This window comes from Antechinus flavipes, chromosome 4 (assembly GCF_016432865.1).
Source record: "Antechinus flavipes isolate AdamAnt ecotype Samford, QLD, Australia chromosome 4, AdamAnt_v2, whole genome shotgun sequence".
NCBI lineage: Eukaryota > Metazoa > Chordata > Mammalia > Dasyuromorphia > Dasyuridae > Antechinus > Antechinus flavipes.
The window spans coordinates 84,478,711-84,506,005 of NC_067401.1; the positions used below are offsets into that span (position 1 = coordinate 84,478,711).

At 34.1% G+C, this 27,295-nt stretch overlaps 1 protein-coding gene across 2 annotated transcripts in view; it reads right to left on the minus strand.

Annotated features, from left to right (window-relative positions):
• Positions 1-27,295, minus strand: part of EFCAB2 (EF-hand calcium binding domain 2) — a 124,171-nt gene that overhangs the window by 62,809 nt on the left and 34,067 nt on the right. Inside the window, exons 1-2 of one of the 2 annotated variants that reach the window (XM_051993454.1) lie at positions 17,474-17,568; positions 16,859-16,943 (exon numbers count right to left, since the gene is read on the minus strand). In XM_051993454.1, the coding sequence (XP_051849414.1) occupies positions 16,859-16,943; positions 17,474-17,519 (131 nt within the window). In that variant the 5' untranslated portion in view covers positions 17,520-17,568. Of the gene's footprint in view, positions 1-16,858; positions 16,944-17,473; positions 17,569-27,295 lie in introns of those variants that run through there. The other variant, XM_051993455.1, reaches the window with a different exon arrangement.

Consider the following 27,295-nt stretch of genomic DNA (forward strand, 5'->3'; position numbering starts at 1 on the left):
TTCCACTTCCCTTTCCACTCCCCTGCCTCCACCCACCAAAATCGTCATTTCCTATACAAGACATCAGGACTTGCACAAAGAGTGGGCAGGGGCCATTCTTTCTCCAAGTATATATATTAAGAGAGTATGGTCCAATTACTATTTAGCCTCATGTGCTTGGGACCTCAGTGCATCAACTCGAGCCTCAGCCCATTACATCTCCCACTTTCTTTTGTTTTAGAATACAGATGATCATGCCATCCCTGACTCCTCAGGAAGGTCAGAAGCAGGATTAAATGATTTGCCTAGAATCACACAGCTAGTTAAGCATCTGAGATCAGATTTGAACTCAGGAAGATAAGTCTCCCTGACTTCAGGCTTGGCACTCTATCCCTTGTACCCCCTATAATTATATGTCCATATAGTTATATATGTCTATGTTGTATGTATATGTAAATATGTCAGACATTAGTAATCAACAGATTATGTTATATGACTTCTCAAAATTCCTACCCTTGGTCAAGTTTGCCTAGACTTAATTCATATTATATATTATGTGTAATTTATAACTTCTTAGAGAATAAGAATAAGAATAATGTTTATATAGTGTTTACTTTGTGCCAGGCACTGTGCTAAATGCTTTAAAAATATTTTCTCATATTTATCTTCACAACAACCCTAGGAGAAGAAAGTTCTAATAAATCCCAATTTTATAAAGAAACAAAGGCAAACAAAAGCTAAATAACTTATTCACAATACCACCTAGCTACTGACAAAATATACTTAATTTCAAATCTAATTTTAAAAATGAGCCATTTTCTTTTGATAATTCAGAAGTTCCTTCAAGAAAAAGTAGGAGAAAAAGTTCCACTAAATTTAGAGTTTCAAGACCCCAGTTTGGTTATCTCTTACTAGCTAATATATGTGATCATGAGCAAATCACAAGCCCTGAATTTCAGTTTCTTTATCAGAAAAATGAGATAATAATATACTATTTATCTTAAAACATTATGGGGGGAGTTAGGTGGCTCAGTGGATAGAGCACTGGCCTTGGATTCCGGAGATACCTGAGGATCTAAATTCAAATCCAGCATCAGACACTTAATACTTCCTAGTTGTGTGACCCTAGGCAAATCACTTAATCCCAATGGCCTCTCAAAAAAAAAAAAAAGAAAAGAAAAAGGATTGTGACCATTAAGTGAGATAATATATCCAATGCATTTTATATATTACAAAGTGCTATTTAAATGACAGCTATTTTATAAGATACAAAATTTTCACTTAATTAGATATGAAGATACAGTTAATGAAGAATCCTGTTGAGAAAATAATGAACTATACTTTCATATTGAAATTCCTGTATATATAATATGCATATATATGTATATATATATGTATGTATGTATGTATGTATACTCCATCTTCCTTTATAGAATTACCAATTCCCACCAATTCACAAGTCTTAACTAAAATTTTTGAAATAAAGATACAAAGGCCACAGCTGATTCTAAAATAAAAGGTATTTTCTAGAAATCTGCTTAAAAAGTGTACCAAAGTATTAATTATGCCTCTTATTACTAAAAACTATATGTTTTTCTCACGAGCTTTAGGGACAATTTCCATAGGACTACACAAGAAAAGTTCCAGGGCCAGCCAGAGTTATACTTCTACAATAGCATCTATAATTTTGTTGAGTTATAGATATCTCCTTTTAAGACCAACTGGATACAAACTCTGTCAGCATACTATGGACAAGATTTTCACTGTTTGTTCCCAGAAAAAGTTTCTAACCAAGAAAAACAATGAATATTATCATCAGATAGATCATTATGTCAGCAAAAAAACATTAACACTTTCATAACTGATAGAATTTTAGAAACTTTCAGCAATGTAGATCTTAAGGAAACAAATCTCTGGGTAACTGACTTCTTGAAGATAATAGATACCATTTCCTTCTATGATAATCTAGTCACAGGAAAAAGTTTGTTTTATGGCTTTAGAACTATACCTGGGTTGTTTTTTTTTAAACCAAAAAAATAGTATTGTGCACCTTGATTGTCTCCTTATTCACCAAATTTGGCTACAAATATTTTTGGCAGTTTTCAAAAGTTAAATCCAGTATCAAAAGAAAATTTGAAATAATTAAGGATTTTTTTAAAGTATTTAAAAAGAATGTGCTGTACCTCACTTCTAAAATATATAGAAAACTGACTCAAATTTATAATACAACTCATTCCCCAACTGATAAATAGTCAAAGGATATGAACAGATAATTATCAGATGAAGAAATTAAAGCCATTTCTCGTCATATGAAAAAAAATGCTCTAAATCATTATTGATTAGAGAAATGCAAATTAAGAAAACTCTGAGGTACACTCTCAGATTGGCTAAAATGATTGGAAAAGATAATGATAAATGTTGAAAGGGATGTGAGAAAACTGGGACACTAATATATTATTGGTGGAGTTGTGAAAAGATCTAACCATTCTGAAAAACAATTGGGAACTATGCCGAAAGAGCTATCAAACTGTTAATAACCTTTGATACAGGAGACGCACTGTCTGTATCCCAAAGAGATAATTTTGAAAAGGAAAAGAGATCCATATACATGTACAAAAATGTTTGTAACAGTTTTATTTGTAAAGGCAAGGAAATGAAAATTGAATAGATCCCTAGTTGAAGAATGACAGAGTAAGTTATGATATATGAAGATAATGAAATATTTTTGTTCTATGAGAAATAATAAGCAGGGTGATTTCAGAAAAGCCTAGGAAGACTTACATGAACTAATGCTGAGTAAAGTGAGCAGAAACCAGGAGAAGTAACAAAATGATGTGATAATCAGTTGTGAAGGACCGGCTTTTTTCAACAATAAGGAGATTATCTCAAGGCAATTCCAATAGATTTGGGATGGAAAATATCAATTACATTCAAAAGAGAACTATGGAGACTGAATATGGACTGAAGCACAATATTTTTACCTTTATGGGTTTTTTTTCCTCTTTTAGTATGATTTTTTTTCTTGCACAACAAAATACGAAAATAAGTTTAAAAGGATTACACATATTTAATTTATATCAGATCATTTGCTATCTTAGGGAGAGAGAAAAATTTAGAACACAAAGTTTTACAAATATGAATGTTGAAAACTATTTTTATATGGTTTTAGAAAAATAAAATATTATTGAGGAAAAAAAAGAATGTGTCATAGATTCTAAAAGTAATTCCCCAAACAATTTAGATTTATACAAGAAAAATCACAAAATTGTTTATATTTTTTGACCCAGAGATCCCACTGATAAGCATAAACCCCAAAGAGAATAAAGGTCCCATATAAAGCAAAATAAACATAACTGTAATAAAATTACAAGGAAAATGAGTGCCCATTTATTTAAGAATGGATGAATATATGGTAGGTAAATGTAATGAAATATAATTATACCATAAAAATGACAAAGATTTAATTTTTTTATTTTTGAATTTAACAAATACCATATATATATATATGTATATATGTAATCAATAGAACAGGAGAGGGGGAAATGCATATTTCCATTATGTAAAGTTTGGTTTTCTTTTAAAATTTATAATAAATTCAACATGTAACTTTTTTACACTTTCAAATTAATTTTTTTCAATTATCAAACATCTTTCTTCCTCCTTCCCACACTGAAAAAAAGAGAAAACAAATCCCTTGGCAACAAACCAAATTTCCATATTGACCATGTTCTTAAATTTCTCATTCTGAATATCTGTCCCTCACCTCTCTATCAGGAAGTAGATATTATTTTTCATCATAGCTGATCATTTCTGAAATCATAACTTATCTCTTCATTCATCAGAATTCTTAAGTCCTCTAATATTGTTTGTTTTTATAATTAGACATACAACTTTCAAAGCTTTCCTGCTTGTCTAGGATTCTCTCTGGCCTTCTTTGTTTTCTATACATTTTTAAATGTTCCCATTTCCCTATTTTTCTTTCTTTCATTTTCTGGGGGGATTGGGAGGGTGCTAATCATATGCCAAACATTGTACTAAGGGAATATAACCGGGATATCAACAACTCAGTCCTTGTTCTTAAGGAACTCATACTCTAATTGAGGTCATTTCAAAGAATTCAGTTGCAGGAAAGATGGTCAAAGGGTTATGGATTTGGAGAAGAGAATGACACATATTTTTATATGCAATCACTGAGGGAAATTGTTTTGATTAGTTATATTTGTGACAAGAAATTTCTTTTTATCCTTCTTTTCTTATTTTATTTTGTTGAGGCAATTGGGGTTAATTGACTTGCCCAGGCTCACACAACTAGGATGTGTTAAGTGTCTGAGATCAAATTTGAACTCAGGTCCTCCCAACTTCAAGGCTGGTGCTCTATCCACTGCATCACCTAGCTGTCCCTTTATCCTTCTTTTCAATGAAGTATATGCAGGAGGGAAAGAAAAGATTTCTGTTAATTTTTTAAAATAGAGAGTTGGAGTGAAAATGTTACAGATGTGAAATGTTTCATGCACTTTCAGATGAGGTCACTGTATTATTCATTTTATTTAAATGTTTTACTCTGTTACAAAAGACCTCTCACAAAGTGGGAGTAAATCTGTGAATGTTAGGAATGTAAAAAGAAAACAAATCAACAAACTTTTTTTAGAGCATCTTTAGAAAACTTCAGAGAGATTATGGACTGGAGTAAAGCTCCTTAAACAATGGGTTGCAACCTCACATGGGGAAGTGTAACTGAATATGGGGGTTGCAAATTATGATTTATTATTAGTAAATGTTTGATTTATATATAGATATACTTTATATATCTATATAAATGGGATGACGTAAAAATTTCTCAGTCAAGTGAAAAAAATTTAAGATGCCCTGGACTAGAAGTACAGAATGATACATTTTGAACAATGACCAACGTCTTAATTTGTTATTCTTAACTATGTTCTTTGAAATAAAGGAAGGCTACTATTTAGTAGGAAGATAATGAACTAACAGAAAGTGATAAAGATACAGAACGAAAAAAAAAAGAATAATAATAAAACCTTTTAAAAACAAGAAAACAAGAGATGTTTAGAAAGGTATACAGATGGGACATTTTCGTTACTGCCTTATTAAATTTCACCTATGCTTTTTAGAAAACAAAGTACACAACAAATTTACTGCTTGCAAACCTTTTTTTTTTATTCTTTGTATTTTGAAATGTTAGTATTTGTTGATTAAAAAAAGAAATCAGGATTTTTTTTTTTTTAGAGAAACTTAATGGAAACCAAGTCCTATAGGTAAGTGATTCACTTCCACTGTCCCTCTGGTCTACTCTCCTTCATATACTAACTAGTCAGGCTTTATGCCTAATGACCTTGTTCCTCAATTTGCCAACCCTTTTAGCTTTGTTAATTTGACAGTCTTAATGATTCCTTAATTACTGACCTTACCTGCCTTCCTGATCCAGTGCTTCAGGTTCCTGGCTCACTTCTTTAGCTTAATCCAGGTACATACCTGCTATTTATGAACTATGGTCTTTCGGACCTTCTTCAAGGTCAAGTACTTGGTGACAAGAGCCAAGATCTGCAAAGATCTGAATATTTTACAATATTTGACCCAGGTCAAATCTTGAAAGGTAAAATATAATAGAAAGAAATGTAAAATATTACCCTGCATTTAAAATATCAACTTCACAAATACAACAAAGGGAAGCTGTGCCAGGGCAGCAGTTTGTCTGAAAAAGATCTGGGATTTTGGTGGACTGCAGACTCAGTGTGATAGGGCAGCCAAAAACAAACAAAAAAAAAAAGTGTGATCACCTTAGGTTGCTCTTTGAGCATCTTACTAAGACTTGATATATGGGACTGGGAGTGGGCAGAATGATACCATTCTCTGCCTGGGTCATATGCCAGTTGTATGACTATTTGGTTCCAAGTACTACACTTTAGGAAAGATGTCGAAAATCTGTATTGTGAACCAGAAGGTGATGGGCTTTAAGATCACGCCATCTGTAGATCAACTTAAGAAATGGAACTGAGGATATTTAGCTCTGACAAGAGAAGACTTGGGAGAGATGTCATAACGTCTTTAAATATTTCAAGTTATTTTATAAAAGGGAGATAAGATGAGTATGATCTTTTCTATTGTTGATTTTTAAATTATTATTAATAATACATAAATTTTCTATTTAGGGTTGTTAAAAGGCTCGAGCAAGAAAATGTTTATATGAAAGATTCTATAGCTATTAAAAGATTTGTATTTGAGTCCTGACTCTTGATATTAACTACTATGTGACCATTAGTAAGCCATTTAATTTCTCATTGCCGATAAAATGGGAATAACAACACAGACACTATCACACGGCTGTTGTGACAAAAGTACAATCTTTCAGACATGACATAAATATAAGCTATTAACACTGATTATTTTAACAATATTACTTATTAGGATGATCACAGAATTTTCTAATTGGAGGGGATCTCAGTGCTATATCTAATACAACTCATATTTGAAAATGAATCTCCACTACCACATACCAACAAATGGTCATCTAAGCTACTTGAAGGCCTCCAGGGAAGGGAAACTCACTTCTTCCTAAAACAGTCAAAAACTCCTCATAATTAGCTCTAATTATTAGGAATTTTTTCCTTATGTCAAGCTTAAATTTTCCTCTTTGCAGCTTCTACTACCATTGCTCCTGGTTGTGGTCTCTGTAAGCAAACAGAACAAACCTAAAATCTCTTCCACAAAATAATTTTTCAGATAATTGGCTATTGTACTCCCTGAGTATTCTCTTTTCCTGGCTAAACATCCTTTATTCTTTCAGTCATAAGTGTCATCCCTCCAAGTTTTAATGATACTTATAGGATCAAAGCAATCCACTTATGGCACAAATTTAAGGACCTTTGCCATCCTTACTGACCTTCTCTGGACATTCTTCAATTTATGTCTTTTTTAATGACCAGCAGGATAAATACAGAGAGGCTTGGAGAGACTTACATGAACTGATGCTAAGTGAAATGAGCAGAACCAGGAGATCATTATACACTTCGACAACGATATTGTATGAGGATGTATTCTGATGGAAGTGGATTTCTTTGACAAAGAGACCTAACTGAGTTTCAATGGATAAATGATGGACAGAAACAGCTACACCCAAAGAAGGAACACTGGGAAACGAATGTGAACTATCTGCATTTCTGTTTTTCTTCCCGGGTTACTTATACCTTCTGAATCCAATTCTCCCTATGCAACAAGAGAACTGTTCGGTTCTGCAAACATATATTGTATCTAGGATATACTGCAACATATCCAACATATAAAGGACTGCTTGCCATCTAGGGGAGGGGGTGGAGGGAGGGAGGGGGAAAAAATCAGAACAGAAACGAGTCCAAGGGATAATGTTGTTAAAAAAAAAATTACCCTGGCATGGATTCTGTCAATATAAAGTAATTATTAAATAAAAATTTAAAAAAAAAAAAAGAATGATTATTTAAAAAAAAAATTTATGTCTTTTCTAACCCATGATGTCCAGATATGAATACAATACTCTACATGTTCTGTGATGAGGGTATAAAGTCCAGGAAAACTATCTACTTTTTGTTCCTAGGAACTAGAACTCTTAATTCAGTCTAAATTCACATTTTCTCCCTTCCTCATCTTTTTTTTTTTCACTTTAAAGCTATTTTGATTAAGTATACCTGAAAACAACAAATACATCCTTGTCAACCTATTTTCATTGTAAAATTATTTTATTCAATTGAATTGCAAAAGGACAGAGAGAGATTATAATTAGACCAAAAACAAAATAAAACAAAACAAAACCTACAACAATGAAAATCAAGCACTATAAAAATGAATTCACTCCATCCCTGGCCAAGAGCCTGTTGTTCCCATATTTTAAGTTATGAAATAGAAATCCAAATCCTATTCCTAGACACCATCTTCTTAATCAGCATTTCCTCTTTCAGAGCAGCTTTGTTGTTGTTTTTAATTCCTTGTCTTCAATAGGCAGATGTGAACAACCTTTGTGCACCTAAGAGTCTCCTTCTTGCACAAGTCTCTGAAATCTTTGGCAGTGCTTTCTAGGTTCCTTCTGGCAGTATCCTCTATATCCACATGAGTCATCAGAAGTGGATCATAATCATCTGGTTTGACAAATCTTAGGAAATTATCTGCCATATCTTAAGTACATATTCCAGATTTCTCTATTACTGCCATCATCAACAAAGAACAATCTCAATTCCCCACTGAGTTTATCCAATTCCTTTTGTGGACAATCATTGAACTAAGAATAGTCCTCCCCACTCACTAAACCCCTGACAAAGGTCCTATGACTTTTAAAATCCCCCCCTTTTTTTTTTCAGAGTGAAGTCCCTCTTAATATTTTTTAAATTCGCGAGTGCAAGGGATAATGTTGTAAAAAAATTACCCTGGCAATATTTTTTAAATTCCATTTTCCTTGATAACCTGAAAGGAGTAAGAGAAGGTGAAAATTAGTTAAGTCTTTTATTCAAAATCATTCAGCTAGTTTTCATTGCTCATTCCTTTCCTTCCACCTATAACGCCCATCCTACCATATCATTAGTTACTAAAACTTGACTCAGTTTAAATATTTTCTCCTCATTAAAAAACTTCTTTGATTCACCTTGAAATCCCTTTGAATTCCCATAACATTTTACTCGCACTTATCATATGTTTATTTTGCCTTGGATTTGTTATTAGAGAAACCTAAATTCAAATTCTGAGTCTACTACACAATATTTGTGTGACCTTATTGAGATTGGGAAGGGGATCCCCAAAAGTTTGGAGTCACAGATAAGTGTTGTGAGGTGTCTCAAAAGAATTTGCAGGCTTGAACCCACTTTATAGTCAAGGGGCAAAGTTTATTATAATTGTAACGTTATTACAAGTGGGCTAAGTTCTCAAAGAAATTAGCTAAGTCCTAAGAGAGAGGAGACTCCCTTATCCAGCTTTCTATTATGGACATACTAATTCTATGACCCAGAGGAGTGGTCTCCAGAATTTGGTTATCACTTATTATCTATCTGACAATCAGCAATGAATTGAGGAGTGATCTATTCAGAATCAGACAAAGATTGTTCTTAGATTGGGAGTGTGGGAAGTCCTTGAGGATTACTGATTTTGTTAGAACAGAAGCTCCCCCAAAAAACCTTTTGTGTCATAGTTCTCTTTTATTATCCTGACTCAGTTTCCCTAAATTATCCTGCCTTGGTTTTTTTAATTTTTCTTCCTCAGTTCCTAATTGTTTTGCTCAGCCACCCCTCCCTCCTAATCATGATGATCCAGATAAGGATAAAGAACTTCTATCTTAGGCATTATCAGAATGTTGGGTGCCTCTCCGTATTCTGTAATCTCAATTTATCAGATGTCCCCCATGCCTCCCCCAACACTATCAGAACCACATCCATATATGCGGGAAAACAGGGACATTGATGCATTGTTGGTGGAGTTGTGAACGAATCCAGCCATTCTGGAGAGCGATCTGGAATTATGCCCAAAAAGTTATCAAACTGTGCATACCCTTTGATCCAACAGTGTTTCTATTGGGCTTATACCCCAAAGAGATACTAAAAAAGGGAAGGGGACCTGTATGTGCCAAAATGTTTGTAGCAGCCCTGTTTGTAGTGGCTAGAAACTGGAAAATGAATGGATGCCCATCAATTGGAGAATGGCTGGGTAAATTGTGGTATATGAATGTTATGGAATATTATTGCTCTGTAAGGAATGACCAGCAGGATGAATACAGAGAGGCTTGGAGAGACCTACATGGACTGATGCTAAGTGAGATGAGCAGAACCAGGAGATCATTATACACTTCGACAACGATATTGTATGAGGATGTATTCTGATGGAAGTGGATTTCCCTGACAAAGAGACTTAACTGAGTTTCATTGGAGAAATGATGGACAGAAACAGCTACACCCAAAGAAGGAATACTGGGAAATGAATGTGAACTATTTGCATTTTTGATTTTCTTCCCGAGTTATTTTTACCTTCTGAATCCAATTCTCCCTGTGCAACAAGAGAACTGTTTGGTTCTGCAAATATGTATTGTATCTAGGATATACTGCAACATGTTTAGCATATATAGGACTGCTTGCCATCCTGGGGGGGGGGGAGGAGGGAGGGAGGGGGAAAAAACGAAACATAAGTGATTGCAAGGGATAATGTCGTGTAGAAATTATCCTGGCATGGATTCTGTCAATGCGAAATTATTATTAAATAAAATAAAATTTATTATAAAAAAAAAAAAAAAAAAAAAAAAAAGAACCACATCCATAGTCCCATTCCCACTCTCAGTGCTCTGACTCCTGAAGCGTGTGTGTGTGTGTGTGTGTGTGTGTGTGTGTGAGAGAGAGAGAGAGAGAGAGAGAAAGAGAGAGAGAAAGAGAGAAAGAGAGAGAGAGAGAGAGAGAGAGAGAGAGTGTGTGTGTGTGTGTGTGTGTGTGTACTCATTGAGAACTTACATTGTTTGCTGGATTCTTGCATACAACAGTCTCATTAACTCCCCAGACCAAACCATGGATCCATTTGGTCCCAGTAAATCTCTCCCTTTCAAATAAATTATTAAAAACTCTCTAATCTCTATCTTGCCTCAGTTTCTCTAGCATTACAGTATCAGGGGATCTCAGATGCTATGCTACATCAGTCTTAGGCAAGGTCTAAGATTTTTCATCAGGTTTTTCATTTAAACAAAATGAAGAGGTTAGTCCAGATTACCTCTGAGAATTCTCAACTCTAAATCACAATCCGAGCCTGTACCTGACACAAACTAAGTGCTAACTAATACTAAAGCATTTGTGTACTTACTAAATTCTGAGGGAGATGGTTAACAATGGGAGGAGGTCATGGAAGATTTTATGGAAGATATGTAATTAGGCTGAGCTTTCAAGGATAAAGAGGACTTTCTAGTTACAAGGAAGAGTAAGAAGGAGAGGAAAAAAAGTTTTACTGAGGAGGCAATAGGAAGCTACCAAAATTTTTTAAGTGAAGGAATAACATCAACTGATAAATGCATAAGAAATATTGTTTTGGCAATAGTCTAAAGAATGGATTTCAGAGGGGAAAGAGGGAAGGCAGTAAGATCTGTAAGAAGGGTATTTTATTAGTCCAAATGTGTTATAATGATGGCCTGTGATAGTGAGAAAAGAGAGGCAGACACAGATTTGAAAATTGCTATAGAGGTAGAATTGACAGGTTCTGGTAGTTACTTGGATATCAAAGATGAGAAAGAGAGAGGGAAAATCCAAAGATAATTTTAAGGTTACAAATATGGAAGAATATAGGTCAGTGGCAGTGGCCACAAATATATAGTTAAATAAGAAAAGGGAATAGGTTTGGGGGATGAATATTTGCAGAAATGACACTTAGACCAATACCTTAGAGTATGTACTATATTCTAAGTGGGATATATATAACCTTAATATTAAAGCTCATATTATCAAAAAATTAGAAGATCATGTTTCTCTCACAGCTTTAGATAAGAGATATATCCTCAACCAAACAAAGGACAGAGATGCAATTATTAAAAAAAAAATTTTTTTGATTTATGAAATTGAAAAGTTTCTGTACAGACAAAATAAATGTGGCTCAGATAAGAAGGTAAGTATTAAAGGGGGAAAAAATCTTTGTATTAAATTTCTCTGATAAAGGTTTAGCATCCAAGATACATAAACAATTAATAAATACACATGACTAATAGTCTTTTCCCCAATAGATAAGTGATCAAAGGATATAAACAAACATTTCTATAAAGAACTGCAACATATTCACCACCACATGAAAGCATTCCAAATTACTAATAAGAAGAGAATTGCACATCAAAACAATCCTGAGGTTTTACCTCATACCCTCCAATTTAGTAAAGAAAATAAAAAATGGCAATAATCAATGTTGGAAAAGTTGTGGAAAAATAGGCACACTAATACATTATTGATGAAGCTATGAAATAGTACAATCGTTTTGGAAAGCAATTTGGAATTATGCAAATAAAGTGGCTAAAATATCCACATTCTTTGAACCAGAAACTCCATTATTGGGTTTCTATCCAATGGAAGCCAATATTAAAAAAAAAAAAAATCCTCATAAACAACAAAATATTTATAGCATCACTTTCTATGATAGCAAAGAATTGGAAATAAAGGCCATCAATTGGCTAAACAAATTGTGGTATTTTAATGTAATGGAAGAGATATGAGAGGACATTCCTAACCCACTGTTTTGAGAGGTCCACAGGTGTTTTGCACAAGTTTTCAGACTTTTTCAATGTACTGATAAATTATGCTGATTTTTTTCCTCTCTTAAAACAAACAACTTTTTTTATATGGGATGGCTCTCTAGGAGGGAGTGGAAGAGAAAAATCTGGGGAAATTATAATGAAGTAAGAAACAAAAGTTATTAATAAAAACTAATTTAAAATAAATTAAATCATCAATTATTAAGCTTCTACTATGTTCAAGGCAATGTGGCTATATGGACAACACTTATTAAAATTCCCTGCTTCAAGGAGTTTACAATCCACTAGCAGGGAAAGAGAAAAGAAGAGGCTGTTTTTGCTCATATTTGCATCATTAGTGCTTAGTAAGTATAGTGCCTGGCACAAAGTAAGTGCCTTTTGACTTTTTAATCAATCCTTGGGAACACTCTCACTAAGGCCCCAGGAAAGGATGAGGAACTAGCAAAGAAGACAGATAAAGGGAAAAGACTAACTAGAAAAGCCAACTGGAGGAAAAAAAAAAAAAAAAAAAAAAAAGGTTGTCCTATAGAAGGACATGATTTAAGAAGACCTGTAAAGAAGCATATTATCCAAGTATTGAAAAAAGAAGATGGATTCAAGATGTCAGTTAAGACATGCTTTGTTAAACTTCATTTCTAAAATTTATAGAGAATTGACTCAAATTTATAAGAATTCAAGCCATTCTCCAATTGATAAATGATCAAAGGATATGAACCGATAATTTTCAGATGAAGAAATTGAAACCATTTCTAGTCATATGAAAAGGTGCCCCAAATCACTATTGATCAGAGAAATGAAAATTAAGACATCTCTGAGGTACCATCTCAGATTGGCTAAGATGACAGGAAAAGATAATGACGAATATTGGAGTGAGATATTAATACATTGTTGGTAGAGTTGTGAAGTGATCCAACCATTCTGTAAAGCAATTTGGAACTATGACCAAAAGGCTATCAAACTGTACATACCCTTTAACCCAGAAGTGTTTCTCCCAAAGAGATCTTAAAGAAGGGAAAGGAACCCACATGTGCAATAATATTTGTGGCAGTCCTTTTTTGTAGTGTCCAGAAACTGGAAACTGAGTGGATGCCCATCAGTTGGAGGATGGCTAAGTTATGATATATGAATGTTATGAAATATTATTATTCTGTAAGAAACAACCAGCAAGATGATTTCAGAGAGGCCTGGAGAGACTTACATGAACTGATGTGGAGTGAAATGAACAGAACTAGGATTTCATGTACATGGCAACAAGATTATATGATGATTAATTCTGATGGACATGACCCTTTTCAACAATGAGATGACTGAGGTCAGTTCCAATGATCTTGTGATAATGAGAATCATTTACACCCAGAGAGAGGACTAGGGGAACTGAGTGTGGATCACAGCATAGCATTCTCACTCTTTTTGTTGTTGTTTGCTTGCATTTGTTTTTTTCTCGTTTTCTTCCTTTTTGATCTGATTTTTCTTGTGCGGCAAGATAATTGTACAAATATGTCTATATATATATATTGGATTTAACATATATTTTAACGTGTTTAATATATATTAGATTACTTGCCATCTAGAAGAGGGGATGGGAAGAAATTTGGAACACAAGGTCAATGTTGAAAAACTATCCATGCATATGTTTTAAAAATAAAAAGCTATAATAAAAAAGGAATTTTTTATAAGGCCAATACATAAATCTGTTTTCTTTGATTATACACATTTGTTATAATATTCTTGTTTTTCTTGTCTTTTTTTTCCAATTTGGGGAAGTGGGTAGAGGGAAAGAAAACAAAAGTTATTTGTTTTTATTTTTATGATTGTTAATCTTTATTTTTATTTTTTTCTTTATTTTTATGATTGTTAATTAGAAAAAAATGTTTAAGGAGGAAGTGGTTAATAGTATCAAGAACTCAGAAAAATCAAGAAGAATGAAACCTGAAAAATAGCCATTTGAAAAAGAAGTTTCAATTAAACAGATGGAAAAGTGGCTCAGTTGCAAGAAAGTTGAGGAAGTAGAGACACTGGGTAGAAAGTAATCTTTTCAAGAAGCTTAACAGTGAAGCAATAAAGGATTTTAGCTAGATGGGCTAGACAGATCAACAGAAGTTTCTTTTTCAGGTCTGAGGAGATCTGAGCATACGTGGAAACAAATGAGATGGAGCTGTAGAGCTGAGATTGAAGATGAAAAGAGAAAAAAGGAAATGAAAGCTAAAACGAGTCTTAGAGAATACTAAAGGGAATGGTACTGAGGTCCCATGTGATGAGCTAGTTCTTTAAGGTTCAAGTCACCAGACTGTGTGAAGCATCCTAGTGACTTTAGGTCATTTTATTTGGCTTCCTCATTAGCTAAAGGCTTAAAAGTCTTACCAACATGGATTTGGGGTCCTTCAGATTTGGCAGATATCCCAATCCTTCTAATAGTCACACCCTGAAATACTATATCCTTTCTATGTTATGGCTAAGTAGACATTTTTATAAATGATCTAAGTCTTAAAATATTGTTCCAATATTTTATTTAAACTATCAGGGCATCAGCCTCAGTCAGACTCAGTTTACTATATCACAGAGAGAGAAATCAGCCTTAGTGAGAAGGGGGACTTTTTTTTTAATCTAGAGGAAGATAAAGTAGAAAATGATGCTGACAAGTTCTAGGTAATAGAAGAAAGAGAGGAAAGAAAGAGATCAAGGCAGATGCCCTCAGTCTTCTCAGAGATGCAGGAGGCAAAATTATCTTCTATATATTTGGAATACTTGGGATGTGATTGACTGGTGAGAAAAGAACAAAAGGTATCCAACAAACTTTGAAAAATGAGATAAAGAGTTGACAAGATTTGAATAGAAAAGATATCTATTCACAATGAAAACTCTGCTGAGTATATACACCATAAATAATGGCAATAGGTGAATGTTTATACTTTGGTTCCCTAGGTCCTTTTCATTGCTAAAATTCTATGATTCTATGAATAAGAAAACAGCATTAAGTAAATATTCATGTTCTACCTTTTAAGAATCCAAGGGCAGAAAATTATTGCTAAGACATAGCAAGTCTTAATATATTCTTACTCATAGATAAATAAGGAAAAGATTTCCTGATAGTTTGTTACTTAAATAATTTAGAACTGAAACAGCATTCTTATCTAATGTAATTTTATAAGAAAAAATTCCCTAAGATACCACTACATACCTGCCAGATTGGCTAGGATGACAGGAAAAGATAATGCTGAATGTTGGAGGGGATGTGGGAAAACTGGGACACTGATACATTATTGGTGGAATTGTGGATGCATCCAATCATTCTGTAGAGCAATTTGGAACTATGCTCAAAAAGTTATCAGACTATGCTGTTCATACCCTTTGATCCAGCAGTTCTTCTACTGGGCTTATACCCCAAAGAGATTTTAAAGAAGGGAAAGGGACCTGTATGTGCAAGAATGTTTGTGGCATTCCTGTTTGTAGTGGCTAGAAACTGGAAACTGAATGGATGCCCATCAATTGGAGAATGGCTGAATAAGTTGTGGTATATGAATGTTATGGAATATTATTGTTCTGAAAGAAATGACCAGCAGGATGATTTCAGAAAGGCCTAGAGAGACTTACACGAACTGATGCTGAGTGAAACGAGTAGGGCCAGGAGATCATTATATACTTCAACAACAATACTATATGATGATCAATTCTGATGGACCTAGCCATCCTCAGCAATGAAATGAACCAAATCAGTTCCAATGGAGCAGTAATGAACTTGAACCATCTACACCCAGCGAAAGAACTCTGGGAGATGACTAAGAACCATTACATTGAATTCCCAATCCCTATATTTTTGCCTGCCTGCATTTTGGATTTCCTTCACAGGCTAATTGTATAATATTTCAGAGTCCGATTCTTTTTGTACAGCAAAATAACGGTTTGGTCATGTATACTTATTGTGTATCTAATTTATACTTTAATATATTTAACATCTACTGGTCATCCTGCTATCTAGGGGAGGGAGTGAGGGGAAGGAGGGGAAAAATTGGAACAAAAGGCTTGACAATTGTCAATGCTATAAAATTACCCATACATATAACTTGTAAATAAAAAAACTAGTATTAAAAAAAAAATTTTTTTTAAAGAAAGGCCTGGAGAGACTTACATGAATTGATGCTGAGTGAGATGAGAAGAACCAAGAGATCATTATACATTTCAACAACAATACAATACGATGATCAATTCTGATGGACATGGCTCTCTTCAACAATGAGATGAACCAAATCAGTTCCATTTGTTTAATAATGATAGAACCAGCTACACCCAGAGAAAGAATTATGGGAAATGAGTGTGAACCACTACATGGCATTTCCACTCCTGTTTTTGTCTGCTTGCATTTTTGATTTCCTTCTCAGGTTATTTTTACCTTATTTCTAAGTCTGATTTTTTTTTTTTTTTGTGCAGCAAAATAACTATGGATATGTATACATATATTGTGTTTAAAATATACTTTAACATATTTAACACGTATTGGTCAACCTGACATCTGGGGCAGGGGGGAAGGAGGGGAAAAGTTGGAAAACTTTTGCAAGGGTCAATGCTGAAAAATTACCCATGTATATATCTTGTAAATAAAAAGCTATAATAAAAAATTTAAAGAAAAAAAAAGAAAAAATTCCAAACCTAACATCCACAGTGTCATTGGCTTCATGGTCAAACACTTCAAAAGCTTCTTTGATTTTTTTCTGAAGTTCTAGTAATCCAGCTTCTGTAAAAGATAAAACAACAAAAATTAATCTGCATAACTATTTAATTCAAAGTCAAATTTTCAATAGTCTATGAGTATTAAATAAATTATAGCATACTAAAAACACTCCTTCCTAATTTTCCCTAGTTTCTTTTTAAAGAGTGGTTTCAGGTCCCATCTTCTATTAGAAGAGTATCCTATCCTAAACCCTCCCCACCATGTTGTTGGTAATCTCTCCTTCTTGAAATTAATCTGGTATTTTATTTATTTGTATAACAGGCCCTAAGCCTATGCCATCTACTGTCCAGTATGATGTAAGATCCTAGAAGGAAGGGACTGTCTTTTGCCTCTTTTTGTAGTGTTCAGTACTATGCCTGGCATATAAGTTCTTAATGAATGTTTATTGATTATCCCCAATGCATGGTGCAGTCCCTTGAATGTGGCAGATAATAAATTGAATTGAATCTCCAAGTTTCTATTCTAAATGTAATTCAAAGAGCACTAAATTGGGGATCCAAAGGCTTGGATTTAAATCTAGTTCTTCAACTTACTATTATGTAAGTTATTTATTTTTATCTTGCAAGCAGAAGGGGTCATTGGAAGTCAATACCCACTGGCAGCTAGGAAGTTCACCAGGGCTATTCTATTTAGCCTGCTGAAAGAAAGAAAATAAGCATTTATTAAATGCCTGGGGAACAACTTATAACAAGGGGAGGGGGGAGACAAGCCTGTGAGAAAGGTGAAGAAATGAGCTCCATCTATTTCTAAAGGGGGAGGAGGAAGATAAGTAAGAGGTAGAAGAACCAGGGATGGGGAATAATCAGGGGGTCACTTTTCTGTTGTACCTGGGGCCTGGGGGACAGCCTCACCAGAGAATGGAAGCAGAAGAATGAGAAACCAGGATAGCAGAAGCCAGGGAAAGAAGTCCCCATGGAAACAAGAACAGGACTTTAACGATGACATCATCATGATGTCCCAGACTGGAGCCAAGCTGAGTGTCTAGACAGACGGTGGTTTTGCTGAACTTACTCAGAGGGGCAGATTCAAAATGGTGATTCCCTTCCCAATTCCCCCTTACCCCTTCCTGAGAAAGCATATGTATTCCAAAGTTTATCTGTTTAGTTTTTTAAAAAAAATTTATAGGAATGAAAATCATCTTTGAAGCCAGTATTAAGATAAAGCTGTGGTTAACCACTACATTTCTGATATATATGTGTTTCATTGCTAAAAGGTAACTGAGAGGCAGTGGATGATGGGCAATACAGGGAGAGAAAGAAATAGATTTTTATTACTGCTGGGACTTTTCTTGGCACAATGGGAGCTCAGAGCTGAACTGAAGAGAAATTACTGACTTCTATTTTTATAGCTTCCCCAAAGCAGAGAACAACATGGATATGGAGGATCTTTGGCACAAAATGAACCTAGAGGTTTGGGGAGAAGAGGAGAGAGAAAGTTGTCAGCCGTGAACAAGTATTAGTAAGATGGCCACCTTAACCTTTTCCTCTCCCCTTTACCTTTTTCAGTATTGCTTGAAAGGAAGACCAAGGAGAGGAACTTAGATAACTTAGATAATTGACAGGAAGAAACAACCCCCCTGAGAGGTGAGAGGAGTAGGTAAAGTGAGGAGGCATGCAAGAGTGAATTATTAGTTCCCTTCGCACCAGTACAATATCTTCTACTACATAATTATCACTGCTAGACAAAGATTTGACCTTCTCTGTCTTTACTCCATTTCTTTTTTTAATGAATGAATCTTAAAAAGTATTTATTAAACATTTATAAGCACTGTGCTCAGAGCTAGAAAAACAAATTGAAAAAGTAAGATAGTTCCTGCTCTCAAGCTCACACCCTATGTGGGAAAAATAATTTATAAAAAAAAGTTCCTCTTCAGGGACAATTAAAGACCCAGAAATCCTAAGAGTTCAATGGTATAGACCTTGGGAAAGATGCAATATAAATACCAAAAGCAGTAGAGAGTCCAATACTTTTCAACATCACAACACAATTTCAAATGTAAAAGAAAAGAGAGTTGGGTCTAATATCTTTACTCTAAAAGCTACTCTTCAAGGATATCCGATCTGTTTTGCAAAAGTTTGGGCTGCTCTTTTGCACCTGGGCCCAAATAATGAGCACTTCTTAGTTTCAAGGACTCTCTGGTTGAGTGACTGCCTCTTCCTGAGCAGGCATACTAGAGCATATGTAATGCACATGCAAGTTCTCTCTCCCCTAGAACCCTCCCTGACTCCTTCCTAACTCTCTAAACCCCACCCTTGCTCCCCCCCTTCCACACCCTGCTGCTCTTTCATGCCTTTCATAAACCACTCCTTTTGGTTCTGAGAACATGAGTTTTTCACATTCTGAATCGCTCTCCCAACTTACTACTTAATCGGGGGGGGGGGGGGGGGGGGGGGGGGGGTATATGGCAAGTTCTGTATGAGAAGACCTGGTAGATCCTCCATCTCACCAGAAAAAAAAAAAATAGTAGATTTCCATTTATCCAAGCCATGTGAACAGTCAAGCAGCATGGTTGATTTCTTGGAATCCAAGACACAAATTATGGCAGATAAAATTTAACTGAACTTTACACAAAGCTGTATGTACTTTTCTCTGATTAGTGAACATGAACAATTCTTTTTTAAAATCTGAATTTCTTATATCTTTTTTCTTTCCTCAATTACATGTAAACAATTTTTGTTAACATTAAAAATTGAGTTTCTAATTCTCTCCCTCTCTTTCCCCTCCCTCCTCCTTGAAGAAGGCATGCAATTTGATATAGATTTTTTTTTATTTTACCACTTTTTTAATTAAAGCTTTTTATTTTCAAAACATATGCATGCCTGTTTGTAGTGGCTAGAAGCTGGAAAATGAAAGGATGTCCATCAATTGGAGAATGGTTGAGTAAATTGTGGTATATGAACGTTATGGAATATTATTGTTCTATAAGGAATGACCAGCAGAATGAATACAGAGAGGACTGGCGAGACTTACATGAACTGATGCTGAGTGAAATGAGCAGAACCAGGAGATCATTATATACCTCAACAACGATACTGTTTGAGGATGTATTCTGATGGAAGTGGATCTCTTCGATAAAGAGAGCCTTAATTGATCAAAGATGAACAGAAGCAGCTACACCCAGAGAAAGAACACTGGGAAATGAATATAAACTGCTTGCATTTTTGTTTTTCTTCCCGGGTTATTTATACCTTTTGAATTCAATTCTCCCTGTGCAACAAGAAAACTGTTCAGTTCTGCACACATATATTGTATCTAGGATATACTGCAACCCATTCAACATGTAAAGGACTACTTGCCATCTGGGGGAAGGAGTGGAGGGAGGGAGGGGAAAAATCGGAACAGAAGTGAATGCAAGGGATAATGCTTAAAAAATTACCCTGGCATGCGTTCTATCAATAAAAAGTTATTAAAAAAAAACATATGCATGGATAATTTTTCAACATTAACTCTTGTAAAACCTTGTGTTCCAATTTTCCCTTTCCTCCACTCCTTCCTCTAGATAGCAGGTAATCCAATATATGTTAAACATGGTAGAAATATATGTTAAATTCAATATATGCATATATATTTATACAATTATCTTGCTGCACAAGAAAAATCAAATCAAACAGGAAAAAATGAGAAAGAAAATAAAATATAAGCAAACAACAAAAAAAAGAGTGAAAATACTATGTTGTGAATCATACTCAATTCCCACAGTTTTCTCTCTGGGTATAGATGGCTCACTTCATCACAAGATCATTGAAATTGGTCTGAATCATCTCATTGTTGAAGCGAGCCATATCCACAATTTGACTAAATACATACAATCCTGAAAAATATAACAAAAGAATTTACTTATATTCTTTTAAGAGAAATTTAAAACATCAACATATAGAAAAATGTAGAAAGTTCACCAACAAAATAGGGAGAGGGAAGGCCAAAGATAGTCATGGAATATAGGTCTAAATCAAAGTGGGGGGAAAGAAGAGGAAGGGAAAGGGTAAGAATAGTGTAGAGGTTTCAAGACAGAGTTTAACCAAATACTGTCTAAAGCCAAATTTAACATCTGCAACCATTAATTGAATCTTCTCATTTTTTAGTTTCTTGTCTGGCTCATCTCTGAACTCCCATATTGCCTTTACATTCTTAATAAACAGAAAAATCTTCCACTTGATACCAATGTCCTGAATCATCTTATCCAGTAAAGTTACTCGATATGGACAATATCCCTACTTTATAGCCATTTTCTTTCCAATCAGCAATTCATTCATTTATTCCTACCTAGAGTGACAATTTCTGTCCCATTGTGCACACAAGTTTATCATTATTTCAGTCTTTTGCTTATTCAATCTCTTTGGCAGCAGCTTTTAATGCTGCTATTTTGTTTGTCAGTCATCCAGATTGTATTCCATTAACTTCAGAGCATGGTATGGTTTCTAATAGATGTCCATGCCTCCCTGTGTCCCTTTTCTTCCATTATCTTTGCAGGAGCACTTTTATACTTCAGTTCTATTAAGGTCTGATCTGTCATATTTTGGTTGCCAATTGGTGGAATCATCTTTAAAGTTCCAATTATAGTGTCCTCAATTTATCTCCAATATCTCCAATCAATCACCAAGGGTTTAGTGCATGAGTGATTCTGTCCAGAGTATGTACCCCTCTCCCTCCTCCAAACCAGGTTTTCTTATATTCTTTTCTCTATAAAACAAGGAATTTGGACTATATGGTTTGCTAAGTCTCTTCCAGATCTGAAGCTAATTATAATTCTATCTCAGTTTAGTAATATTTCTGCTCAGAGTCAGAGGGTATTAAATTCTGTGAATATTTTCTGAGCACCTCCAATGTGCCTAACACTGTTAAAAAATGTGGGAGAGATGAATCTATGATATGAGACCTGCCCTCAAAAAACTTATACTTTTGTTGAAGCAAACAAGATACATATGCATATTTTATATATCAGAAAATGTATATGTATATCAGAAAATAAAAGAATATAACCAAATTCCAGAATGAGAATAAAAGAATATGATCAAATTCCAGAATGAGTACAGACAGTAAATGTAATGGGATTGAAGAAGAGAAAAATTTCATGAGTCTAAGTGAGTTCTTTTATGTTTTATAGGTGCATAATTCTATAACTTTAATGGTTGTATTTCCTCATCATTTGTATGGATGGGAAAGTAAGAAAACGGGCAATCAAGGTACATGATTTCAGGATTAAAATAGGAGGAAACTGGATTAAAGTCCTTTAGCAAGAGGAAATTCCAAGAAGAATCTTTAAAGATGTATGGTACATTGAGTAAATGCCCAGTAAGTAGTTGATGGGAAGGCATGGACCAGAATCACTTAGCATAAGAGTCAATGAATCTGAACTCTGCACTATTAGAGTCAATAGCCCCATTAGTAGAATCAAAGATCCATCTGTCAAAGTATAGAGGAATTCACCATCAGATCTATATCCTAAAGAAATTATAAAAAGGGGAAAGGGACCTACATATATAAAAATATCTAGAGTCACTTTTTTTATGGTGGCAAAAAATTAAAAATTGAGGGGATGCCCACTAGTTCCAGTTTGTCATTCCAGTCAAGTTATATGTCATTCTCATCCATATACTCTCTGGTCCATCCAAACTAGCATTAATGTGTCTTAGAACTGATTGGGACCCATGCTGTGAAAGTACTTCTTTTTTACCCCAAATAATTAAATCCCTAGTTTTTGCTCAAGCATCACAAAGCCAGTTCTAATGCCCACCCAAATGATCTTGTATGTATTTTGTACATATCTGCATGTATGTATGCACATATTGTTTTCTCTGCCTAGATTCCTTGAGTCTAAGTCTCCATAGAATTTCACTTTTGTCTTTGTATCTTAAATTCCTGGCACAATTTTGTCCATCAGTTAATAAATTTTGATAAATATTATACAATTGTGTATGTTAGTCAATAAACATTTATTAAATGCTACTTTGTGTCAAACATCAAGCTAAGTGCTGGGGATAAAAAACCTGCCCTCAAGGAGCTCAAAAATAAATGTTTGTTTATTGATTGTATTACCAGAAAGTTAACCATCAAATCATGTGTGGTTTTGGACCACAGCAACACGTGAAACCCTCTAAGGGTTTCAAAAGGATGACAATATATGCCAGTTAATAAAAACATCAATCCTAATTTAATCAGGGATCTTTTGAAATAGAAAAACATTTTATTAATGATATTTTTCTAGTTACTTAAAACCCAGAATTAATAATTCCTTGCTATAACTAATCAATGCACAACTTTGTTTTTTGGAGAAAAAAGAAGACAACTCCTAAAATAAGGTGAAACATGGTCACATTATAAATCCTAAACAGTCTTATGAGTCAATATCAGATGTGCCTTTTAAAATGTGTAGGCTGTAGGCAAAACCTTAAATGATGAGATTAACATAGTTCTAAAAGTAATCTACTTTATTATTATTCATTAGTAATATCTGCATTGGTAAGCATTAATAAAATGTATCTCTGACAAAGGAACATTTTGTTTGGCACTGTCTTAACAGCTCAATTGTAAATTTGAAAGACAAACATTTGTTTCACTAGCAAACATTTCCAACAGAAAAATGTTTGTTTCAAGTATTGTAGAGAAATAATATTTGCCTTTGAAGTACTGAGGCCAGCCAAAGACTTATGCAATTGTTTCTTTAGACTAGATTGCTATGAATCAGCTCTCCAATTTGACCTAAACTATGATAGTCCAGAAAGTTTGAAAGGACTGCAGTAGTTTCACAGGCAAAAGGTTGTATGGGGAGAATAGTTCAAAACATTTATAAACCAAATCCCGTCTGGCCAAAATGCTTTTCAAAAGGTTTTCATGTTCCTGCAATGGTTCACTTGTCTCTGCACATACAGCAAGGGAAAAAAAAGTACTAATCTTACATAATTCATTACAGAACCATACATAGAAGAATGTTGCCTTTTCTTTAATTAATTAAGAGAAGCAACACCAAAAATCCTAGGACATAATCCATTTTCATTCTCCGATCTCCTCTCCTTATTCCTCTGCCTTATTGTTCTGTTCAGGGTTCATTTTATTTTAGAACATTTCAACATCATGCTGCTTACTTTATATAAAGTCCTTGTGTTCTTTGTGACTGAAAACATGGATCTAAGAAATAAATCTTCTCAGGCTGCTACATTAAAATCCCTAGCTGGCAATACTAAAATTTACGAGTCTTGGGCAACATAGAGTACTTCTCATTATAAAGTACACTTCTTCAACAACAGATTCATTCATCCTTCTTAATACATACACAAATGCACACAAACATACATACACATACACAAACACATACCTATATATATGAGGGGGATATATGAAAAGGAACATTCAGGCCTCAATGGTGGTCCTTCATATTAATCACATATAGCTCCTAAGAATTTGTGAACCTAGCCTTGAACTTCATTTTTTTCTCATAAAACAAATACAAAATCATGATCATTGCAATTGATAAGATTAAATAATGAATATTTCTAAAACCAACTTTATGTAAAATTTTTTTTACAAAAGTTCACAATTTACATGGATTAGAATTAGACTGTTGTTTTTAAATGCAATTTACTCTGACAGATAAGAGTCATGTTAGTTTCAAAAGCATCCACAGAACTAGGAAGCTGCAGTTGCCTGGGGAAAAAAATGGTTCCAAAAAGACAGACTGTCCTGGAGTATTCCAATACCAGAAAGAACCAATCTAAGGTATATGTATACACTATCCTCAGGCTCCAAATGTAAAATGTCAATTATAAAAATATATTTTAACCAAATTGTATTAAAGAAGATGAACATTTTGGGCAGGGCAAAGAAATGGATCTGTTCCCAATAATATTGCAGATCACTGCTGCCCAAACGTTCCAGATGGTTAAGCCAGTAAGCAAAGCCAAAAACAAACGGAAGCATCACTTTCCTTTTCTGAGCTGGTGATTTTTAAAATAAATGGCTCTGGCTTCTTTGTTTTCCTATATTTCTCATCCTTACAAATAAAAAAAGATGAAAGGAAAATAGATCTATTTCTTGCCAAAATGTAAAATTTGGACAAATTCTCACCCCCACCAATTCACCTTAACTATTCCTACCATTACAAAGATTTTGTAAGACATGAATATTTTCATGAAAGCAAATGGATGGATGATTTTTAGTTAGCTCTGTGGAAAAAAAGAGTTACACTATCCAAACTGATGTCATAAAAGCAATCTGCCTTAATGGATGCAAATATTTGCAAAAAAATATTTATCTATTATATGGCTTCAAAATTAATATTTCTGTCCAGTAGGTGAAATGTGAAAACATTTCCTGGGAAAAAAACAAAAACAAAAACAAATGTTTTCATCTGGAAGGGGAAAAAAAGATTCAGGAGCTATTAGAATATAACCAAATAAAATTCCTTTAGAAATTATCATCTTTCAAAAAGATACATATTTTTTACAGGAGAAGTTTAATAGCACTGTATAGAATATAATGATAATCAAATTATCAAAATTATGCTGATAATCACTGTTCTAAATATCAAAAAAGATAATATATGCAATTTTAAAGCACTATATAAATGTTAGCTGCTATTATTATTATTTATGAATATTGGGCTTGAAGTCCAATGACTTGAGTTCAAATCATGACTCAAACACTTAATTGCTGTGTGACCCTGGGCAAATCACTCAACCTCAAGATTCTTCATCTACAAAATGAAATGGGTGGGCTTTGGATTTGAGGACTTGATGGTCTCTCAAGGTCCCTTCCAGTTCCAAATAAATGATCCTATGAAAATTATATTATGTAACACCTAGACCAGCCCCCTCTTAAAACCTGGAGCCCCCAAAAGGTATAATCTAGATGGAAGATATTCTGTGGGTCTATATCCACATTAAAAAAAAAACTGCTCATGAGCAATTTTTCATGAGCTTATGAGAACCTATTTATTTATACTTTTTCTCTGGTTAGCTTGGCCATACATTAGTTCAAAGGAAAGACATTTAATGAAAACATAGAAAGATTTAGACTGGAAAGGGTGGAGGTGGAAAGAGAGGGGGTATGAAAGACCTTGAATGTCACACAAAGGATTCTGTATTTGATCCTAGAGGCAATAGGGAACCCCACTATCAGTGGTAAGAATAAACATGCCCAAAGTGTCCACATATGGGGAATATGTATGAAGGGCCAACTGTCAACTGGGATTCTGCAGGACATCCAGCTCCAGATGCATGAGTGACATCACTGAAACATTTAGACACAATAGTATAATTCTTCACAAATTTTCAATAAATGTCACCAAATCCTTGAAAAATCATTATTTCCTGGAATTTCTTTACATATGGTCAGCTATCTTCTTTATAAAAATACTAATATACTACCTGGGAGAAATGTTGCATGTTAGATCACCATGAAGAAGTATGAAAACAAATATTTTTATCAGTCTTATTCTAAAGTCTTTCCAAAGATAATGAGATCATCTAGGTAACACTAATAGTTCATTTTTTCTACTACCTTCTAGATATATTACTGAAATATGGTCAGTCCCCTGAAAATTCCATGAGACATACATTCAAAATGGTAAAATCCTAAAGGGAAGATGAAAACGATTTCTTGATTTTTCTCTACCATGAGATCTGGGAATATCCATTGTCCAAGTCTAGCACTGAAAATCACTAGCTGCCCAAGAAATGATGCAGAGCATCTTGAACCCATGGCATGGTACAGCTATCTACCTTTATTTTCTTGTTTAGTGTCCAGCAGTCTATCTACATCTGGATCTTTCCAATCTTACTCTATATCACTACTATGGATAAAGCAATTCCTCAATCTTGAAATATAGGCAGCTAGATGGCATAGTGGATAGAAGACCGGCCTGAGTGAAGAAGGCATGAATTCAAATCTGGTCTCAGCCATTTACTGGTTATGTGACCCTGGGCAAGTCACTACAGATGTTCATAAAATATTTACTCTCATTTTTAAGTCAATTTGTCAAATTCTTCCCCTTTTCTTTCTTGAAAAGATATTCATAAAAACAAAAGCTGAATTGTAAGGGAAAAACTCATTTGAAAATTTGTTATTCAACTAATAGCAAGATTGTGTGATAATCAATTATGATAGATGTTGCTCTTCTCAGCAATACATTGATCCAATACAACTCCGATATACTTTGGATGAAAAATGCTATCTGCATCCAGAGAAAGAACTATGGAGACTGAATGCAAATCAAAGCACACTATTTTCATCTTTTTTTGTTTTTTCTTTCTTGTAGTTTTTCCTTTTGTTCTAATTTTTCTTTCCTTTTTTTTTTTTCTTTTTTCTTTTTTTTTTATTTTTTTTTTAATTTTTCTTTCCTAACATGACTCATATGGAAA